The sequence below is a fragment of the Saccopteryx leptura genome, chromosome 2 (assembly GCF_036850995.1).
Source record: "Saccopteryx leptura isolate mSacLep1 chromosome 2, mSacLep1_pri_phased_curated, whole genome shotgun sequence".
NCBI lineage: Eukaryota > Metazoa > Chordata > Mammalia > Chiroptera > Emballonuridae > Saccopteryx > Saccopteryx leptura.
This window is the reverse complement of record NC_089504.1, coordinates 240,789,929-240,806,370: the sequence shown is the minus strand read 5'-3', so window position 1 is coordinate 240,806,370 and position 16,442 is coordinate 240,789,929. Positions and strand designations below refer to the sequence as shown.

At 36.1% G+C, this 16,442-nt stretch overlaps 1 protein-coding gene across 2 annotated transcripts in view; it reads right to left on the bottom strand.

Annotated features, from left to right (window-relative positions):
- The window catches only part of MED13L (mediator complex subunit 13L), a 277,236-nt gene that overhangs the window by 233,315 nt on the left and 27,479 nt on the right, over positions 1–16,442 (bottom strand). For both annotated transcript variants that reach the window (XM_066370827.1, XM_066370828.1), the window contains exon 2: positions 6,245–6,482. In XM_066370827.1, coding sequence (XP_066226924.1) covers positions 6,245–6,482 — 238 coding nt within the window. The remainder of the gene's footprint in view (positions 1–6,244; positions 6,483–16,442) is intronic.

The following is a 16,442-nucleotide window of genomic DNA, read 5'->3' as shown; positions in this document are numbered from 1 at the left end:
CCTTCTCTCCCTTTCTTTCTCTCTCTCTCCCCTCTCTAAAATGAATAAAAATAAAATCTTTAAAAAATATGAATAGAGACTAAATATAACTCTATTATATCAATGTTAAATTTCTTGAGTATGATGATAGCGTAATGGTTATGTAGGAAAATGTCCCACCTTCTCCTAAGGTTACATGCTCACGTATTCAGTGCATGATTTATGAAGTCTGGAAATTATCTTCAAATGGTTTAGACAGAAAAAAAGGCAAATGTATAGATGCATAAAAATATTTTTCAAAATAAGGAGAGGGAGTTCTTCGAGATAATCTAAACAAAGGTTACATCAATCCTATCATTTGAGATTATATATTATAATCTATATATACAGATTGTAACATTAACAAACTGGCTCTGCACTCTCTTCTCTCAGCCCTCTTCCATCCCTACAAAATGCCCACATCTCCTTCCAGAAGCTGGCACACAGTTCAGTGGAATAAGCAATAGTATTAGAGCATCTTAAATTGGTCACAGAAAACCAGATCCATTTTTCCTCTATATTGTCTAATGTGGTTTCTGCAATGGCCCACACCTCCCAGCATAGATGACAGCACTCTGGAAAATGGAAAAATGCAATACTTTACAACTCTCAATATAACAACAAAGAGTAACAACTGCCATTCTGTCCCTACACTGACAGTAAAGCCAATTCCTAAGACTCTTAATACTAATACTAGACAATCGTTTTTTTAGAGGCAGAGTCTTCCCATTATATTTTAATTTGTCTTAATCAAAATGAAAAAGGATAGCACATATAAATTAAATTTTAAATAAAACAGTGAACATTAACAGCTAAATTTCTTTAGAGAACATAACAAAATAAAATATATATCTACACCTCCTTGGGAATTAAAAACAGTGCAATAATGCCAATTTTAACTAGATTTCAACATCTTCACATTATTTAAATTTTTAAGTATATTTGTAAGTCAACCTTCTGAGAGGTATGTTCTGTTAGAACCATATAAGAAAGGTTTCATTCATTCATTCATTCAACATTCATTATTAAGTAGACGCTATATGATACTTCTTCCGTACTGGGGGGGGGGGGGGAGAGAGAGAGAGAGACAGACAGACAGAGAGACAGAGACAGAGAGAGACAGAGAGGGGGACAGATAGGGACAGACAGGAAGGGAGAGAGATGAGAAGCATTGATACTTTGTTGTGGCACCTTGTTAACTGATTGCTTTCTCACATGTGCCTTGACCAGGGGGCTACCCTTGCTCAAGCCAGCGACCTTGGGTTCAAGCTGGTGAGCCTTGCTCAAACCAGATGAGCCCGCGCTCAAGCTGGTAACCTTGGTGTTTCAAACCTGGGTCCTCCACATCCCAGTCCGCGCTCTATCCACTGCCCCACCGCCTGGTCAAGCGGACTGGGGACTCCTAATGATTTAAAGTGGTAAGCCACTGCCAGTCCCAAGAAGTCTGTTCTTGTTTGTGCTTTGTAACATTTTGGGGTTTCAGGACTGCATATCTTTCCTATCACTGATTAATAGGCAATGAAATAGCCAGAAGATTGTGTTTAGAAAATTATTTTGCTTCACTGATTAGAAGAAATCAATTCAGCATACTACATTAATCTCTAAAATTCAAACTGAAAATGTGAGAAAGAATTTAGTCAAGAAAGAAGAGCAAAGTTAAAACAAAATTGGCCAAAACTATTAATATAAAGTTTAGTATATAATCACTGGTATTTTTTCATTTAAATAAATCTATATCCTAAACAGAAAGTTTAAGTTCACAGCTTAATTTAGTATAAAATAATTTATTACAATACTAAGGTCTTCCTGTTCATAGTCATCTTACGTATAATCATCCTAATTCTCTATTTTTCTGATCAGAAACGTACAACAATTCCTCAAAACGTATCAAATTAAACCCAAATTCCTCACACTTGCTTCAGTGTACTCCACACTAGGCTTCCCTTCCCAGGCTTTCAGTCTCCCTGATTATTTCAGTCATGCCCCAAGCTCTGAGCAAACCTGCTCTTCCTGCCCTTCCTTCCCTCACTGCTTCCCAGTCCTCTCCCTGTCCTCTTGCCCTTAGGCTGAATCCCATGGTTACACAGGATCCCATAACTTAATCATGTAGCTTACTGCATTGTATCATAATTAAGGATTCATTTAGCTATCCCAATAAAACTATGAGCTCCTTAAAGCACTGATCTTACATACCCAGGATTTATCACAGCACTTGCCTAACCGGTTAAATAGACAAACCAGAAACCAAGAAGGTTCTCAACCTTGGCACTAAGACTCACACTGTTCTAGTTAGAAGTTTATGGAACTTAATGTCTGCTCATTTAGAAAGTAGTTAATCTACTATATTTCTCTGATAGACTTACGAGTAGTGTTCTCTACATTATAGATATTTGTGTGCTTCTCTTACACCATTTTTAGACTATAAACTTTTCAAGGGTAGAGATTATATCAAACCCCTATAATTGGACCCACGTACGACACAAGAAAGGACACATACATGTATTTAATGTTCAGCAAGTGTCCTGCTTCAACATCACCACTTGGAGAAGTCAGTAAAGTTACAAATCTACCTTACAGAAAATCCAGGAGAGTTAAATCTTAAATTCTGACCTCTTGTAACACAACTTAACATTTGTTATTAAACTTTGTTTACAGTCTAAGTCTAGACAAAGTTCATAAGAGCAGGGTTATCTTCAGTGCTCTAACATTTTATTATTCCCAGTTATTTCACACAAACATTAAAATTCAAACTCAAAAATATGAGTACTTCAGCCTAAAAGTATATTTTAAAAATCAGTATTTGATGAACATTACCAAACACTGTTATACAGACAAAACAGACCAATTGTTTAAAAAATACCAAAATGTTTTAATTTTGATGTATGAGTAGTAGTACTTTCAATAATAGTTACAATTATTGGTTAACTGTTCTCTGTGCCAGTCTAAGTACTTTAACTTTTGTATCCTTATTAACCCAATTTATAGTGAAGAAACTGAGGCACTGCTAAATTAAATAACTTAGCCAAGAATACACAGGTAGCAAGGATTCAAGCCCAACCATGTACCACTATGCATACAATATAAACAGCAGTAAGTGACAGGTACAGGTTATCAATGTGTTTTAACCTTCTCTCAAGCTATTTCAGAGGCATTTCAAGCATTTAAACAAAAAGTCTAATATTAAAACCAATGCAAATGTGTATTCTAGGATTGTTCTCTATAGAGATATTTTATACATTTAAATTTAAGATGATTGCTTTAGTATTATATTTTACTGTCCTATTTTGAGCACACTATAAAGACAAAGTGAAATGCCTAATGATATAGCCAAAACACATTTTAAGAAAAAGTAAAATACCCCTATAAAAAAGAAACTTAAAAATACAATGGTACCATCTTGCTTAATGTTAACAGAGTTCTGCTTAAAGTTATTTTACCCAAAATAAAATGACTCTTACATATATTAGTAGAGACTGAAACAGATACCAAAAACGCCCAATTTTATGAATAGCAATTAAAATATTACCTTTGCAGCCTTCACTTTTCCATGATCGTTCTACCTGTCATATTCTCCCTCACTTGAAACAAAGTTGTCTTTATGCTGTTCATTTTTCTAATTAAGTTTCAAATAATTTCTAATAGTAGGCTGACCATTTAAAATTCCTTTTTTAACCACTTCCATCTATAAAACTGGATGCTCCAGAGGTTTCAATCTAATAACCTTCACAAATTCAACATTAAAAAGAATAAGTGTACTTAACAAAGTTATGACTATTCCGTCACTGGAATACTTTCCTGGTAGCTCACAAAGAAATAAACAGTCTCTACACAGTTTTTGGGACTCAATAGGAAAGAAAAGAAAAATAAATTCTCATGAGAAAACATTCACAATATACTGTTAAAGAAAAGGAGTGAGTTACAAAACAGTATGATACCAATTTCAATTAAATATAAAAACACCAACTATTAAAACTGGTGTAGACATCGGAGTCCGAGTTTTTGTTTCTTTGTTCCCTTCATTTGGCAGTTCTGTTTTCCTAATTTTCTAATTAAAATGTACTACTTCTGTAATTTATAAAAACAATTTTAAAAGAAGGTAATCTTTGCTTAATTCTTTACACCAAAAGTACTTACTACATTAGTGAATCTACATATGCAACCTAAGACAACTATAAATAACTTAAAATAGCCAAAATCTTTTTGTTAATTCAGAAATAAAGTCCATGAGAAATAATACAGTAACTTATTTCTAAGAACCGTGATCATATGCTTTCTTGGTATGAATAAATAACTTTATACATCAACGAAATAAGCCTAATTAACAGATTTGGTTTCATCACCACTATAAAACGGTAATTTGTGCTCCTGACAAAAAAACAAACCAAAAAGTTAAAACACAAAGGATCAATGTGGAGTGGAGAAATGAAAGGAGATTAAGAGTCAGAAAACAATCATGAAAAAGAAAGACAAAAATACTATAGTAAACAAATGCTGTATTACTCTGCTACATGTGTAAAATTTTTCTAAACAACTAAAATATATGTTTTGACACTTCAATGAACAAATACAAATGTTAGAACTATCTTCTAGGGGGTACCTTATTTTAAAAATTGTGATCAATGGAATCCAGACCGTTTTAAAAGGTAATTTTACCTGAGCTCACTGCCAACTACATGAAATAAGCTCTAAGAAGTACGTAAGTTCTGAGATTCTGCTGATTAACCATCTAAGTTAGCAATTTATCCAGAATAGGTTTTTATATTTACAAACCAAATACTCTAAAAATATGGGGAGAAAGGTTTGACATGAATAGACAAATGGACCATAAGTTAAACCATAAGGTCAATTAGTCTCTGTGGTGTACTGCCCTCTGGCTGTTGTGGCAGGAGTTATCACAGATAAAAATGGCTGCACAGAAAGCTAAAAGGGGTCCAGGAAAATTTCGCAGGAAATCCTTTAGGCAAATTTAGAAGCTTCAGGATAGAGTCTCAAAAATCATTAAAGTTAGTTTTACTCCTTCTTTAAAAAAAATTAAACATATTAACTAACAAATCATTACAAACACTATCTGAAAATTTTCAACCACAAATTATAAAATATAGAGTAGTCTGGACATAAAAGGTAGCTCTAGGAGACCAAGTCAAAGACAGTTAATGCCCTGCCCCCAACTAAAGGTCAGAAATAATCAGACCAGATTAGCAATACCAGAGGGAAGCATTTAGGAAAAGAGGCAAAAGTTTTATCAAAAATGCAAAACTGTTGATAAATTTGCCTCTAGTTATATCTGTACATATAAAAGGTAGAGTTTAGTATATGAAACTTTACATTTATTCAAAATTTCTAGGTATCAGATATAATCTGTCTGAAGTTAAAAATCAGGCAACACTGGAACAAACATTTCCTGAAATCACCTAATTAAATAAAACACAGGAACAAAACAGAGGAAAACTTGTGCTATATATACTTAATCCTTCTTCAAAATACTAGCCAATGTCATCTCCTACTTTTATCCAACAGGAGTGCACAAAGTTTCTTTACTAACTGTTTAATTTTAGAGAGAAAAGATGTGGAGAGGGAGGGACAGAAAGAGCGGGAGGAGGAGGGAACAGGCGAGAGAGAGGGAGAAAGAAGAGAAAGGGACAGACGGAGAGACAGAGACTTCGATTTGTTGTTCCACTTACTTAAGCCTTCATTGCTTGATTCTTGTATGTGCCCTGACAAGGGACTGAACGCACAACCTTGGCACATCGGGACAATGCTCTACCCAACTAAGCTACCTGAGCTACCTGGCCAGAGCTTATATTAAGTTTCTATTATCATTTTACAATTTTCCACCAGAGTTCTGCTGGCAATGAACCACAACAGCCATAGCCCAAGAAAACACAACTCTGTCCACTTCAGATTTGCTAATTACAATTCACCATCATTTTAAAACAGTGAATCTTAGCCTCATTCCCAACTCAACACATCCAAAAGGCACAATACTCTCCTTTAATAATAGTGGCTCACAAGGTTCTGATTCCCAACAAGACTGGAAGAGGATGAGAATTTGGGGGAAGGGGGATTTGGAACGAAAGGGTTGAGAATAAGGATGTTTCTTTAAGAGACACACCTGTTAAACACCTGAATTTTTCTTCTTACCAAGTCTTAATAACTTCTTTGGAATTTACCACTGTTTTAAAAAGATATGATGGTATTAATTTTTAAGAAAAAACAAAAACCTTACCCTGCAGTTCATGATGTATTACGCCCACAAGGTTGGGTTCGTCTCCCCACCAGAATATCCATAACTCTTTGCAATCTGGTTTGACATCACGACGCCATACACACAGCAAGTTGGCTTGCAGACAGCGGATGAAACTTAACAGGATTGGGTCATCTTGGGCGGGGGCTGAAATGATGGGTCCGCAGTCCCCATGCCCTCCGAAATTGTACCTACGCCATTTGATTCCTGTGAGTTCAGCCTGCAAAAAGACAATTACAGTAGTTTTGATTTCTAAGAATTTCCTCAATTTTTTCCCATCCAGAAACTATAGTTCAAATACTTTTAAGTCAAGGACACAGTATGAGTACAGTATCACAGTGCTTCATTATGAACAAATAAGCTGCTAACACAACTGATGCAAAGTTATCAACAATTTATTTATGGTATTTAACATGCAACACAGAGAAAAGCTTTGTTTCTATAACAATTCCCTAATGTAGTTTGGTCTTTCATTTTTTAAACATATTTTAAAACATAGGAACCTTAAACCAGCAGGGAGCAGAACCTGTATCTTTCTTCTGTTATATAGATTTGTTTTTAAAAGTTCTTAAATTTTAGGTTTAAGGGAATAAATGTCAAAGATGTTTCAAAACAAATGACAGCTGAATTCCTTATTTAATAGGCTATAAACGACAACTATGTAATCAAATCTGACAGTAAAATTGATTCGTAATATTATTCTGTTCAAACAGTCCATGTGCCCCTTGCAACCAATTCTTACTCATTTTCCCACTCCCGAATCACCACCACCACCAAGTCAATAATTTTCGTCAACAAGCTGTTACTCAGAAGATAAGTACCACAGGGTAGAAAAATAACCATTTCCTTTACTAACATAACCGAAACAAATTTAATCGATCACTGTAATAAACGCATTTAAGAAAAATTTCAATTTCCTTTGATCCTCAAAAAGTATGGTTCCAAAAATAATGACAAACTAAAACAATCTGAAGTTCAGAAACCTATCCTTTTACACTATGAGACATGCAAAGCTAACCTTTAATGAATGTTTAGTAAAAGTTGGTATTGGCATCATTTAGGCATTTATTTATGCCACTTGGTTTCCTCTGATTACAACTACATGGCCAATGCCAAAAAGCTCATAAATAAAATGAATAATATAAATAAAAAACAAACCTCAATCATACCAGAAATAATAATTTTCCATAATCACATTAAAAATAATCGTATTTTATTATGTTCTTCCTGAGTTTTTGTACACATACATTTTTAAATTTGGACTGTATTTCATCATTTTATAACCTGCTCTTTCACTTATAAATATTTCTATAAACCACTAATTATTCTTCAAAAACAATTTTAATGTTTACACAATAGTCTATTCACTGTTTGGGAAAAAACCATAATTTATTCCATAACAACTAGACAATCTTTCATTTTTTTCACTATTATAATTCTTATAATCGGTGAACTTCCTGATTATTTCCTTGAGATGGCTTGATGCAGAATTACTAGTCAATAATCATGAATATTTTAAGTCTCAGACTACCATATTGCATTTCGATTATTACTCCCACCAATACAAATAACCTCTTCCCTACCTGTGTATCTTTTAAAATACCTGCCAATTTAATAAAATGATATAGCCTTGTACTAATTCGTAGTCCTTGTTCTGCTTAGAAGAAATCATTATCAGTTATTTGATCAAAAGCATAACTCTGTGCCAGTCTTCCAAGGTTTGAATCCCAGCTCTGTACTTACAGGGGGTCCTCCGGTTACGACACAGTTCTGTTCCTATAACAGTGATGTAACCCGAACTTTGGTGTAAATTGAAACACACCCTGACCTAACACAAATGGAACACCTGTGCTTTTAACACTCCAAAATGGCATAGATAATGGGGGACACCAACTCCCTCATTCATACACTGTTACTCTGTATTCTTCCACAACACAAAACTAGTTCAACCACATAGTCCGTAAGTGCAACACTAACAGCGTCGTAAACGCGAAACATCGTATGCCGAGATTATAGTAATCCAAGGAATCCTTGTACTAGCATAGCTGTAACTAGCATGTACTCAGCAAATTACTTAACCTTTGTCTCTCAGTTACCTCACTAGTAAAATGAGGGTAACAGTATTTACAGAGTTGATTAAATGAGTTAATATACATATAAAGGACCTGGGGACAGTACCTGGTACACAGCAAAAAATATAAATGATTCTATTATCATTACTAGTAGTAGTAGTACTAGTAGAACTACTGTCCTTTGACTTGTCTATTCATTTTCTTTGTATGTTTTTCTGCCATACAAGTTCCTTTGTTTCTTCAAATAAAAGCTATGTGTGCTTTAATCAAAAAGCCTAGCATCAACTTTGAAGTAAATGGCAAAAAGGAAACTAAATAAAAAGACTAAAAAGGGGAAGCAGAACCCAGAAAAGTTAAGTAGGCCCTGGCTGGTTAACTCAGTTGGTTAGAGTGTCATCCCAGAGAGTTCGGTCCCCCATCAGGACACACACACAGGAAGCAACTAATGAATGCACAACTAAGTGGGAACAACAAATGAATGCTGTGCTCTCGCCCTAGTTCTCTCTCTCTCACTCCTCCTCCCTCCTTTCCTCTCTGTCTCTCTAAAATCAATTTTTAAAAAAAGTTAAGTAAAAGATGAACTTTTCTTATCGTCCAGGTTAGCATTCTGTGCCTAAGGATTGGGGGGAAAGAGAAATGGAAAGAAGAGGGGAAATAAAACGATACCAATAAATATGAATTGCTAATACTTCTTCCATATTCAAAAGGTCAGAAAATTAAGATATATCAGAGATTTAAACATCAGGTGAGTCAGTTCCCAAGAAAATCTATGAACAGAAATGTATCCACTAGAATACTTTCACCTGTAATATCCGGCACGTTCAACAAAGTATTTGGCTTTGACTCAGGAGAATGTTTTCCTAATCCTAGCACTTCCACTGACTTCCTACCAGTGCTTCTATGGTCTCAGTGGTAAAGGAAAGCCGCTGCCACCTGCTCTATATCCTTTATGGAATTGTTTTAGCAAGTGAGATGACACTCTTATAAGTGACATAACAGCAAGGCTACAAACTTAACCATTTATAACTAATTCAGTCAAAGTAATAGAAAATGTCCAATTATTTTAAAACAGTTTAGTTCCTTTACCTTAAAGCTAAAATTAAGTATCATTATACTAGTGTTCATTGGAAAAGGTAACAATAAACCGTCATTAAAGCCTGACAGAGGTAACTGGATATAAAATGAATGTTTGAAGACTTAGCCTTTAATGTTGCTAGAGGAAAGACAACTCGGTTCTACTAAAACTGTCCAAGAAAAAAATTGTTAGCACGGATGTGTACATTTAATTACACTAAATATGTCCTCATATACTAAGATCACATTTACATGTAAAATCAATTCAAGTTCTGTTGACCCAATTTCTGACAAATGTATATCTCCAAAAAAAATTCTTTAATAATTTCAAAATTATAAAGCAACCCTCTAAAATATTTCTAGATGCAAATTATCCCAAAAGTGCAATATTTCTCATTGTTAAAATTGAACAATCCATAATATATGGATTTAAAATTACATGGTACTTATAGACAAAAAAAGTACGCACATATATATAATGAATATTACCATTATCATTTATTCATCAACAACTTAATACTAGGCACCATATGACAGTCTTCACAATGAGGCACCATAGTAGGGTCTTCACATATAATTTCTAAACTTCATAGACAACTAAAAATATTAGGACTCAGAAAGGTTAAATAATTCTCCCATAACCACACAAGTAGCAAATGGCACATCCCAAATATAACTGAATTTAAAGCATAAATTCTTTCCATCTTGCCATGCTGCTTCATAGGGCTAACGGTAAAAATTAGCTCTAGAGGATTATAAAATAGTACAAAGAAACTGTCATCAACTCAATTTAGCAATGACAAGAGCTCATGTCCATATTTTCTAATTTAAGAAAGTTCATAAATCTTTCTTTAGTCTTCCTGAGGTATTAAGAAAACTAGTATAAGGGTGCCCACACACCATCCCATGAATAGAACAGATATTTTTATTTCACTGAGATAATTATATGCCTTCTTTTACATGTTACCACTTTAAGACTGTATCTACACAACCTAATTCTTAGAGGATATGTATAACAAGCCAAGATTTTATTCTAATAGCGAGACCGGAAGGAAGTTTCCTCAGCAATGTCTGCTATCTGTCATACAGGTTAGGTAGTAAAGGTCTTCAGAAAATTGAACTGAACTGGCAGAGAATCCCCTGGCCTAAAGAGAAGTCACTGCAGTCAGCTCAAAATGGTTCGAATTAAATAAATTAAAACAGAATCAGGATAAGTGCACTTTCTAACAGAATAAGTATATTTAAAGAAATTTTATATTGATTCTTAATGTCCTCTTCTTTAGGTACTACACTTAGGAAATGGGCTGATAAATTCTCCCAACAGAGGTCATTTATTTGCACTGACCACTGCAATCAGATCCCTGATGACCAAGAGCCTATATATACTATACTTGCAATGTGGCTCTCCAGAGTTAAAACTGTATTCAGAGATCAGAGAACAGAGTCAAACTAAAAGGCCTTAATAACAATGAATCCAGGTATAGCAAGCACCATGGGAAGAACACTGGCTGGAGGTCAGGCAATCTAGATTAAAGTCCTGCTTTTTCAACCACTTACCTATATAATATTAGGAAATCTATTCCATCTCAGGGCACCTCAGCTTCCTAACCGGTAAAGTGATATGGTTGACCTAGATACTATAATGAGTTCAAATCTCCTGTCCCAGGCTAATTACATCCCACTCACAAAGGTAACTTGTAAATGAGACTGAATCCTTATTAGATGCCTTAGAATGGTCAGCAGGAATAGGCTGCTTACCAGAAGACATCTGAATTTTCAAGAAAGCTGAAAGATTTCTCAAACTACAGAGCAATTAGCTTAATGTCAATCCTGGGCAGGATTCTAGGATGGTGTATAGAAAAGGCAGATGTGATCATTTGGGTCTAACTTGAGTATACTAAGAAAGTCCACCTCACTTCCTCCTACGGTAGGGTTATAGCTTTAGTAGATCAGAGAAAACATACAATAAACATATTAAGTCACCTCTCAACTTAATTCATAGGAGGGAGGGAAAGTCAGGATAATAGAAAACTTCTGTTAAAACATAACTCAGCAGCTCCAGGTAAAGACAGCAGAGTAAACATACACATCTGCTTCTGCTATCACTTAAATCCCTCTAAAAACCATCAGTAAAGAAGTTTGGTTTCTTGGAATTTTTCTTCCTTAAATTATAAAATAACAATAGTAGATAGGAGAGGATATGAGAGCATCAACATTTCAAGATTTTGAAAACTAAGAAGCAGATGCTCAAGTGGTAAAGACACAGAATACTTAAGAAAGCTGAATCCCAGCTGCAGAGAAAACAGAGACAACCCAATTTATACAAAATCCCCTCAACTTCAGGAAGTAGGGTTAAAAGGCAGAAAGATAAAATAAGGAAAACTGGTTGAAAGCCTGCTTAGATGGCACTCAGAAATCAGATACCCTCTCATTGCCTATCCTTACGCCAGCATATAATTTCATATTCTTAAAGAGATAAAATAGTGCAACCATTAAGAAAGGTTATTCTTGCCCTGGCCGGTTGGCTCAGTGGTAGAGCGTCGGCCTGGCGTTCAGGAGTTCTGGGTTTGATTCCCGGCCAGGCACACAGGAGAAACGCCCATCTGCTTCTCCATCCCTCCCCATCTGCTTCTCCATCCCTCCCCCTCTCCTTCCTCTCTGTCTCTCTCTTCCCCTCCCTCAGCCAAGGCTCCATTGGAGCAAAGTTGACCCGGGCACTGAGAATGGCTCCATGGCCTCCGCCTCAGACACTAGAATGGCTCTGGCTGCAACAGAGCGATGCCCCAGATGGGCAGAGCATCGCCCTCTGGTGGGCATGCTGGGTGGATCCCGGTCGGGCGCATGCGGGAGTCTGTCTGGCTGCCTCTTCGTTTCCAGCTTCAGAAAAATACACACACACAAAAAAAGGTTATTCTCTAGTCCAGTAGGACAGAGTGTCTGGGCTAGGAGACAGGCATAACTGAAGGCAGGGAACCAAAGTAAAACCAGTGCACTAGGGGAGCATCTACAGAACGAAGCTCAAAAACCACCCTCTCCCACTCTCTCCCTCTAAGCACCCAGAAAGCTGGCAGCCAGTCTTTCATTCCCCAGAAAGGAGTCTTCTCTGGGATATCTGACCAGCTCAAGAGAAAAGACCTCAAGATACTGATACGAGAGGTTCCCCAAATAAATAGCCCACCTAGATCAAAGTGCACAGTAAAGAAACGCCACTCACATTCTCAGAACTTCCAAGTAGCATTTAGTCCACCATTCCTAAACATGAATAGGCAAGCAGGAATTACTAAATAGTTACAGGAAACCACTGAGGAACTATAGAGACAAAAACAAATAGAAAAGTAACCTGAAGGAAACAGGCTACGCTGAGAGAAGAAAACTTTTTTAAAAAAACTATCATTAATATTCTTAAAGAGATAAAATAGTGCAAACATTAAAAAAAGAACAGGACACTTTTTCAAAAAAGAACAGAGAGGCCCTGGCCGGTTGGCTCAGCAGTAGAGCGTTGGCCTGGCGCGCAGGGGACCCGGGTTCGATTCCCGGCCAGGGCACATAGGAGAGGCACCCATTTGCTTCTCCACCCCCCCCCTCCTTCCTCTCTGTCTCTCTCTTCCCCTCCCGCAGCCGAGGCTCCATTGGAGCAAAGATGGCCCGGGCGCTGGGGATGGCTCCTTGGCCTCTGCCCCAGGCGCTAGAGTGGCTCTGGTCGCTACAGAGCGATGCCCCGGAGGGGCAGAGTGTCGCCCCTGGTGGGTGTGCCGGGTGGATCCCGGTCGGGTGCATGCGGGAGTCTGTCTGACTGTCTCTCCCCGTTTCCAGCTTCAGAAAAATACAAAAAAAACAAACAAACAAACAAACAAAGAACAGAGAATGAAAAGAGAGCTCTTGGAAATTTTTAAATAATGATGCCAGAAATGATAAAACTCAATCGAAGGGCTGGAAGATGAAGTTTTAGAAATCACCCAGAGAGCAAAGCAAATAAACAAAAATAAAAAATAGAGGAGGAGGGTAGATAAAATTATAGGACTGGCCCAGGAAGTTCAAAACCAAATACAACAGATTTCAGGGCCCTGGCCGGTTAGCTCAGTCAGTTCAAGTGTTGTCCTGAAACACCAAAGTTGCAGTTCAACCCTCAGGGCACATATGGAAAGTCACCACACAACATATGAATACTTCTCTCTCTCTCTCTCTTGGGCTCTCTCTCTTCCTCCTTTCTCTCTCTCTCTCTCTCCAAAACAAAATAAATTTTTTAAAAAATGGTTTCAGAAAGTGAAAATACATTTTAAAAAAGAGGAAATGACTGATAAAATAATTCATGAAAATTTCCCAGGAAAAAAAAAAGTATGTGCATTTCTAGATAGAAAGGGCTCTCTGGGTTTCCAGAACAATAGACTAAAAGAGATCCATAAACAGCCTATTATAAACTTTCAACCCACTGCAGACAAACCCAAGTTTCCGGACAGTAAAAAGAGGTCACAGATAAAGAATCAGAAATTAGGATTTCTGACTTTTCAACTGCAATGCTAGAAACAAGAAGGCAATGGTGCAATAACTCCAAAATTCTAAAGGAAAACTATTCCAAACTATATATCTAGTGAATCCACATTATCAAGTGTAGAAGTAGACAACATTTTTAAATACACAGGGTCTTAAAAAATAGCCTTTTCTCAAGAAGTTACTGGAGGCGTGTGCCCTACCAAAAGAAGAAATTAACCAAGTAAGAAGCCATGAGATGAGACTTAGAAAACAATCAACACAGGAGGGAGAAAATAAATCCCTAAAATTACCAGGAATAATCACTATTCTAGGCTATCTACTGTGCACCTGTGTAGAAGGGAACCAATCCAGATTATGACAGATCAGATGGCTCCAGGGAAGACTCTTGTCAAGATGATGAAACTGATAAAACACCTGAAGTATCTGAAAGTCATAAAAGGAGATTCAGACAATAGGCAAAAAGTCTGGGTATGAGTTAGTTAAAAATACACAGAAAAGTCAACAGTAAAAAAAAAAAAAAAAGATAATTACCATGTTCAAGTAACACAAAAAGAAAAAGTAATCAAAGTTTACTAGATGATTTAGCCATACATAAACATAATCAAAGAATGCTAACAATGAATATTGAAAAATTACTATATAGCCATTTTGGTAAAACGGAAGGATGGAAAAGGTATGTTTGCTTTGTAAGAAGCAGAAAGAGCTAAATCCTCATCTTCAGTAGTGGAAAATTCAGCATTTAAAAACCTAAAGTAATTCTGTAAGTTTTAGTGTTTAGAAACATGTAAGTAAGAATCAAGATAATCAACAAAAGTGGGTTAAAGTGTGTGTCTGGAGGAGGTAAAATAGAGGCTAGAAACAAGGGAATGCTATTAGTTACAGACCTTGTAGAACTATTTGATTCTTTAACTTGGTAAGAGTACAAATTTGATTTTAAAAAAGAAAAGACAAAAATAGAACAGAACTAATCAAAATGTGTTAACAAAATACTATATATTTAATGCATACTAACGTAAGAACCTGCACCATTTTACAGACTGATTCTAGACAAATTCCTAAGCTTAAGAACAACTTAGTATCCCATAAATTGTGTTGCAAAAGTCAAAAGGTTATTTACCATGTGTTAAAATAGTATGTTGCTGTTGTCTGTTTCTTTTCTCCTTTTTTTAGACTATTAAAACTACAGCTGCACAGAGACATACTTCCAGCTACAAGCTCCCTCCCACCTTGTTCTGCTCAAACTCTTCCAAATCTACGGGGTTTGCCAGGCATTCCCTCTTCAAAGGGGCTGAGGACAACAGAACATTGATTTTCTCATGAAACTCTCATCAACATGGTTATTTTCATGTTGTGAGAAATGCAGTGGTAACTCTCCATGCAATAAAGTTGTATATCAAAGATGCTTTCAACATATGTATACCTGCATGTGTATGTATGTATGCACCATGTGTTTACACACATATTTGCTATTTCATAACTTTTCCCCTCAGTTGTAATTTTGTTTTCAGCCCTCGGTTTACTAATATTAATTTAACAATATAAAGATTAAAAAATGGAGAACTGGTGTATAACAGAAGTATGAGTGAAAGGGACTCAAGAAGTTTTATTTGAATTACAAGTAAACAATATGAAGTAACTACAAAAAAAGTTACTGCCATCTTAAGCTACATTAAAAAATGTATAGTATCTAGTTCCTACACAACAGATCTTACTTAGTATTAGTCAATATCACACTTTCAGCTCTTAGCTTCATACTTTGAAAGGAATCTAGGTGAAGTGGAACACATGAACAGATGAAGGACTAGGTAAGTGAGGGAACCTGAACAACGCATTTGGTTAGAGGCTATAATGACTTCATTCAATCCTTTCAAGGAAAGAAACATGGCAGCAAAAATAATAAAGCCACAGTTGAATTCAGTTGAATAAACTTAATATAGCATTAAGTAGATTCTGAAGTAATCTGATGTCTTCAATTATATGAAAGACAGATGTGTAGAAAATGAAACTGATTTGCTCAGCCCAGATCCAAATGGTAGCAGAGAATCAAATGGAGAAACTGATCAGTAAAACAACAGTGAGAGCTCCCTCAAGAAGAAGCCCTGACTGAAATCCCTGAGAATCATAGATATGGGGGTGGGGGAAAATGAGAAGCTGGTTAATACCAGATGTGGATTCAAACATCAAAGAGTTGGTTGGACAATATGATTTTAACAGTATTTTTCAAGCACAGACTGTATACCAGTCCACCAGAAATTTCCTGCCAGTCTGTAAGAGTTGACCTCCTGATATTATATGAAGATTATAGACCCAATGATCTTAGTCAAATTCACTTATGCTCAGGGTAATTTCTGCCTTAGCAGTCCCCTAAATAATACTATTTTCAATAGTTCCCAAGTGTAAAAAGGTTGAAAACCACTGATTTATAAGATTCCTTTCAAATCTGAAATATGAATCTCAAAGATTCTTCCTTCCAATCATAAGATTTCATAACTCTACTATTATTTGTATCTGTCAACTAGCTCAGAGATTGGTAAATTGTGGCC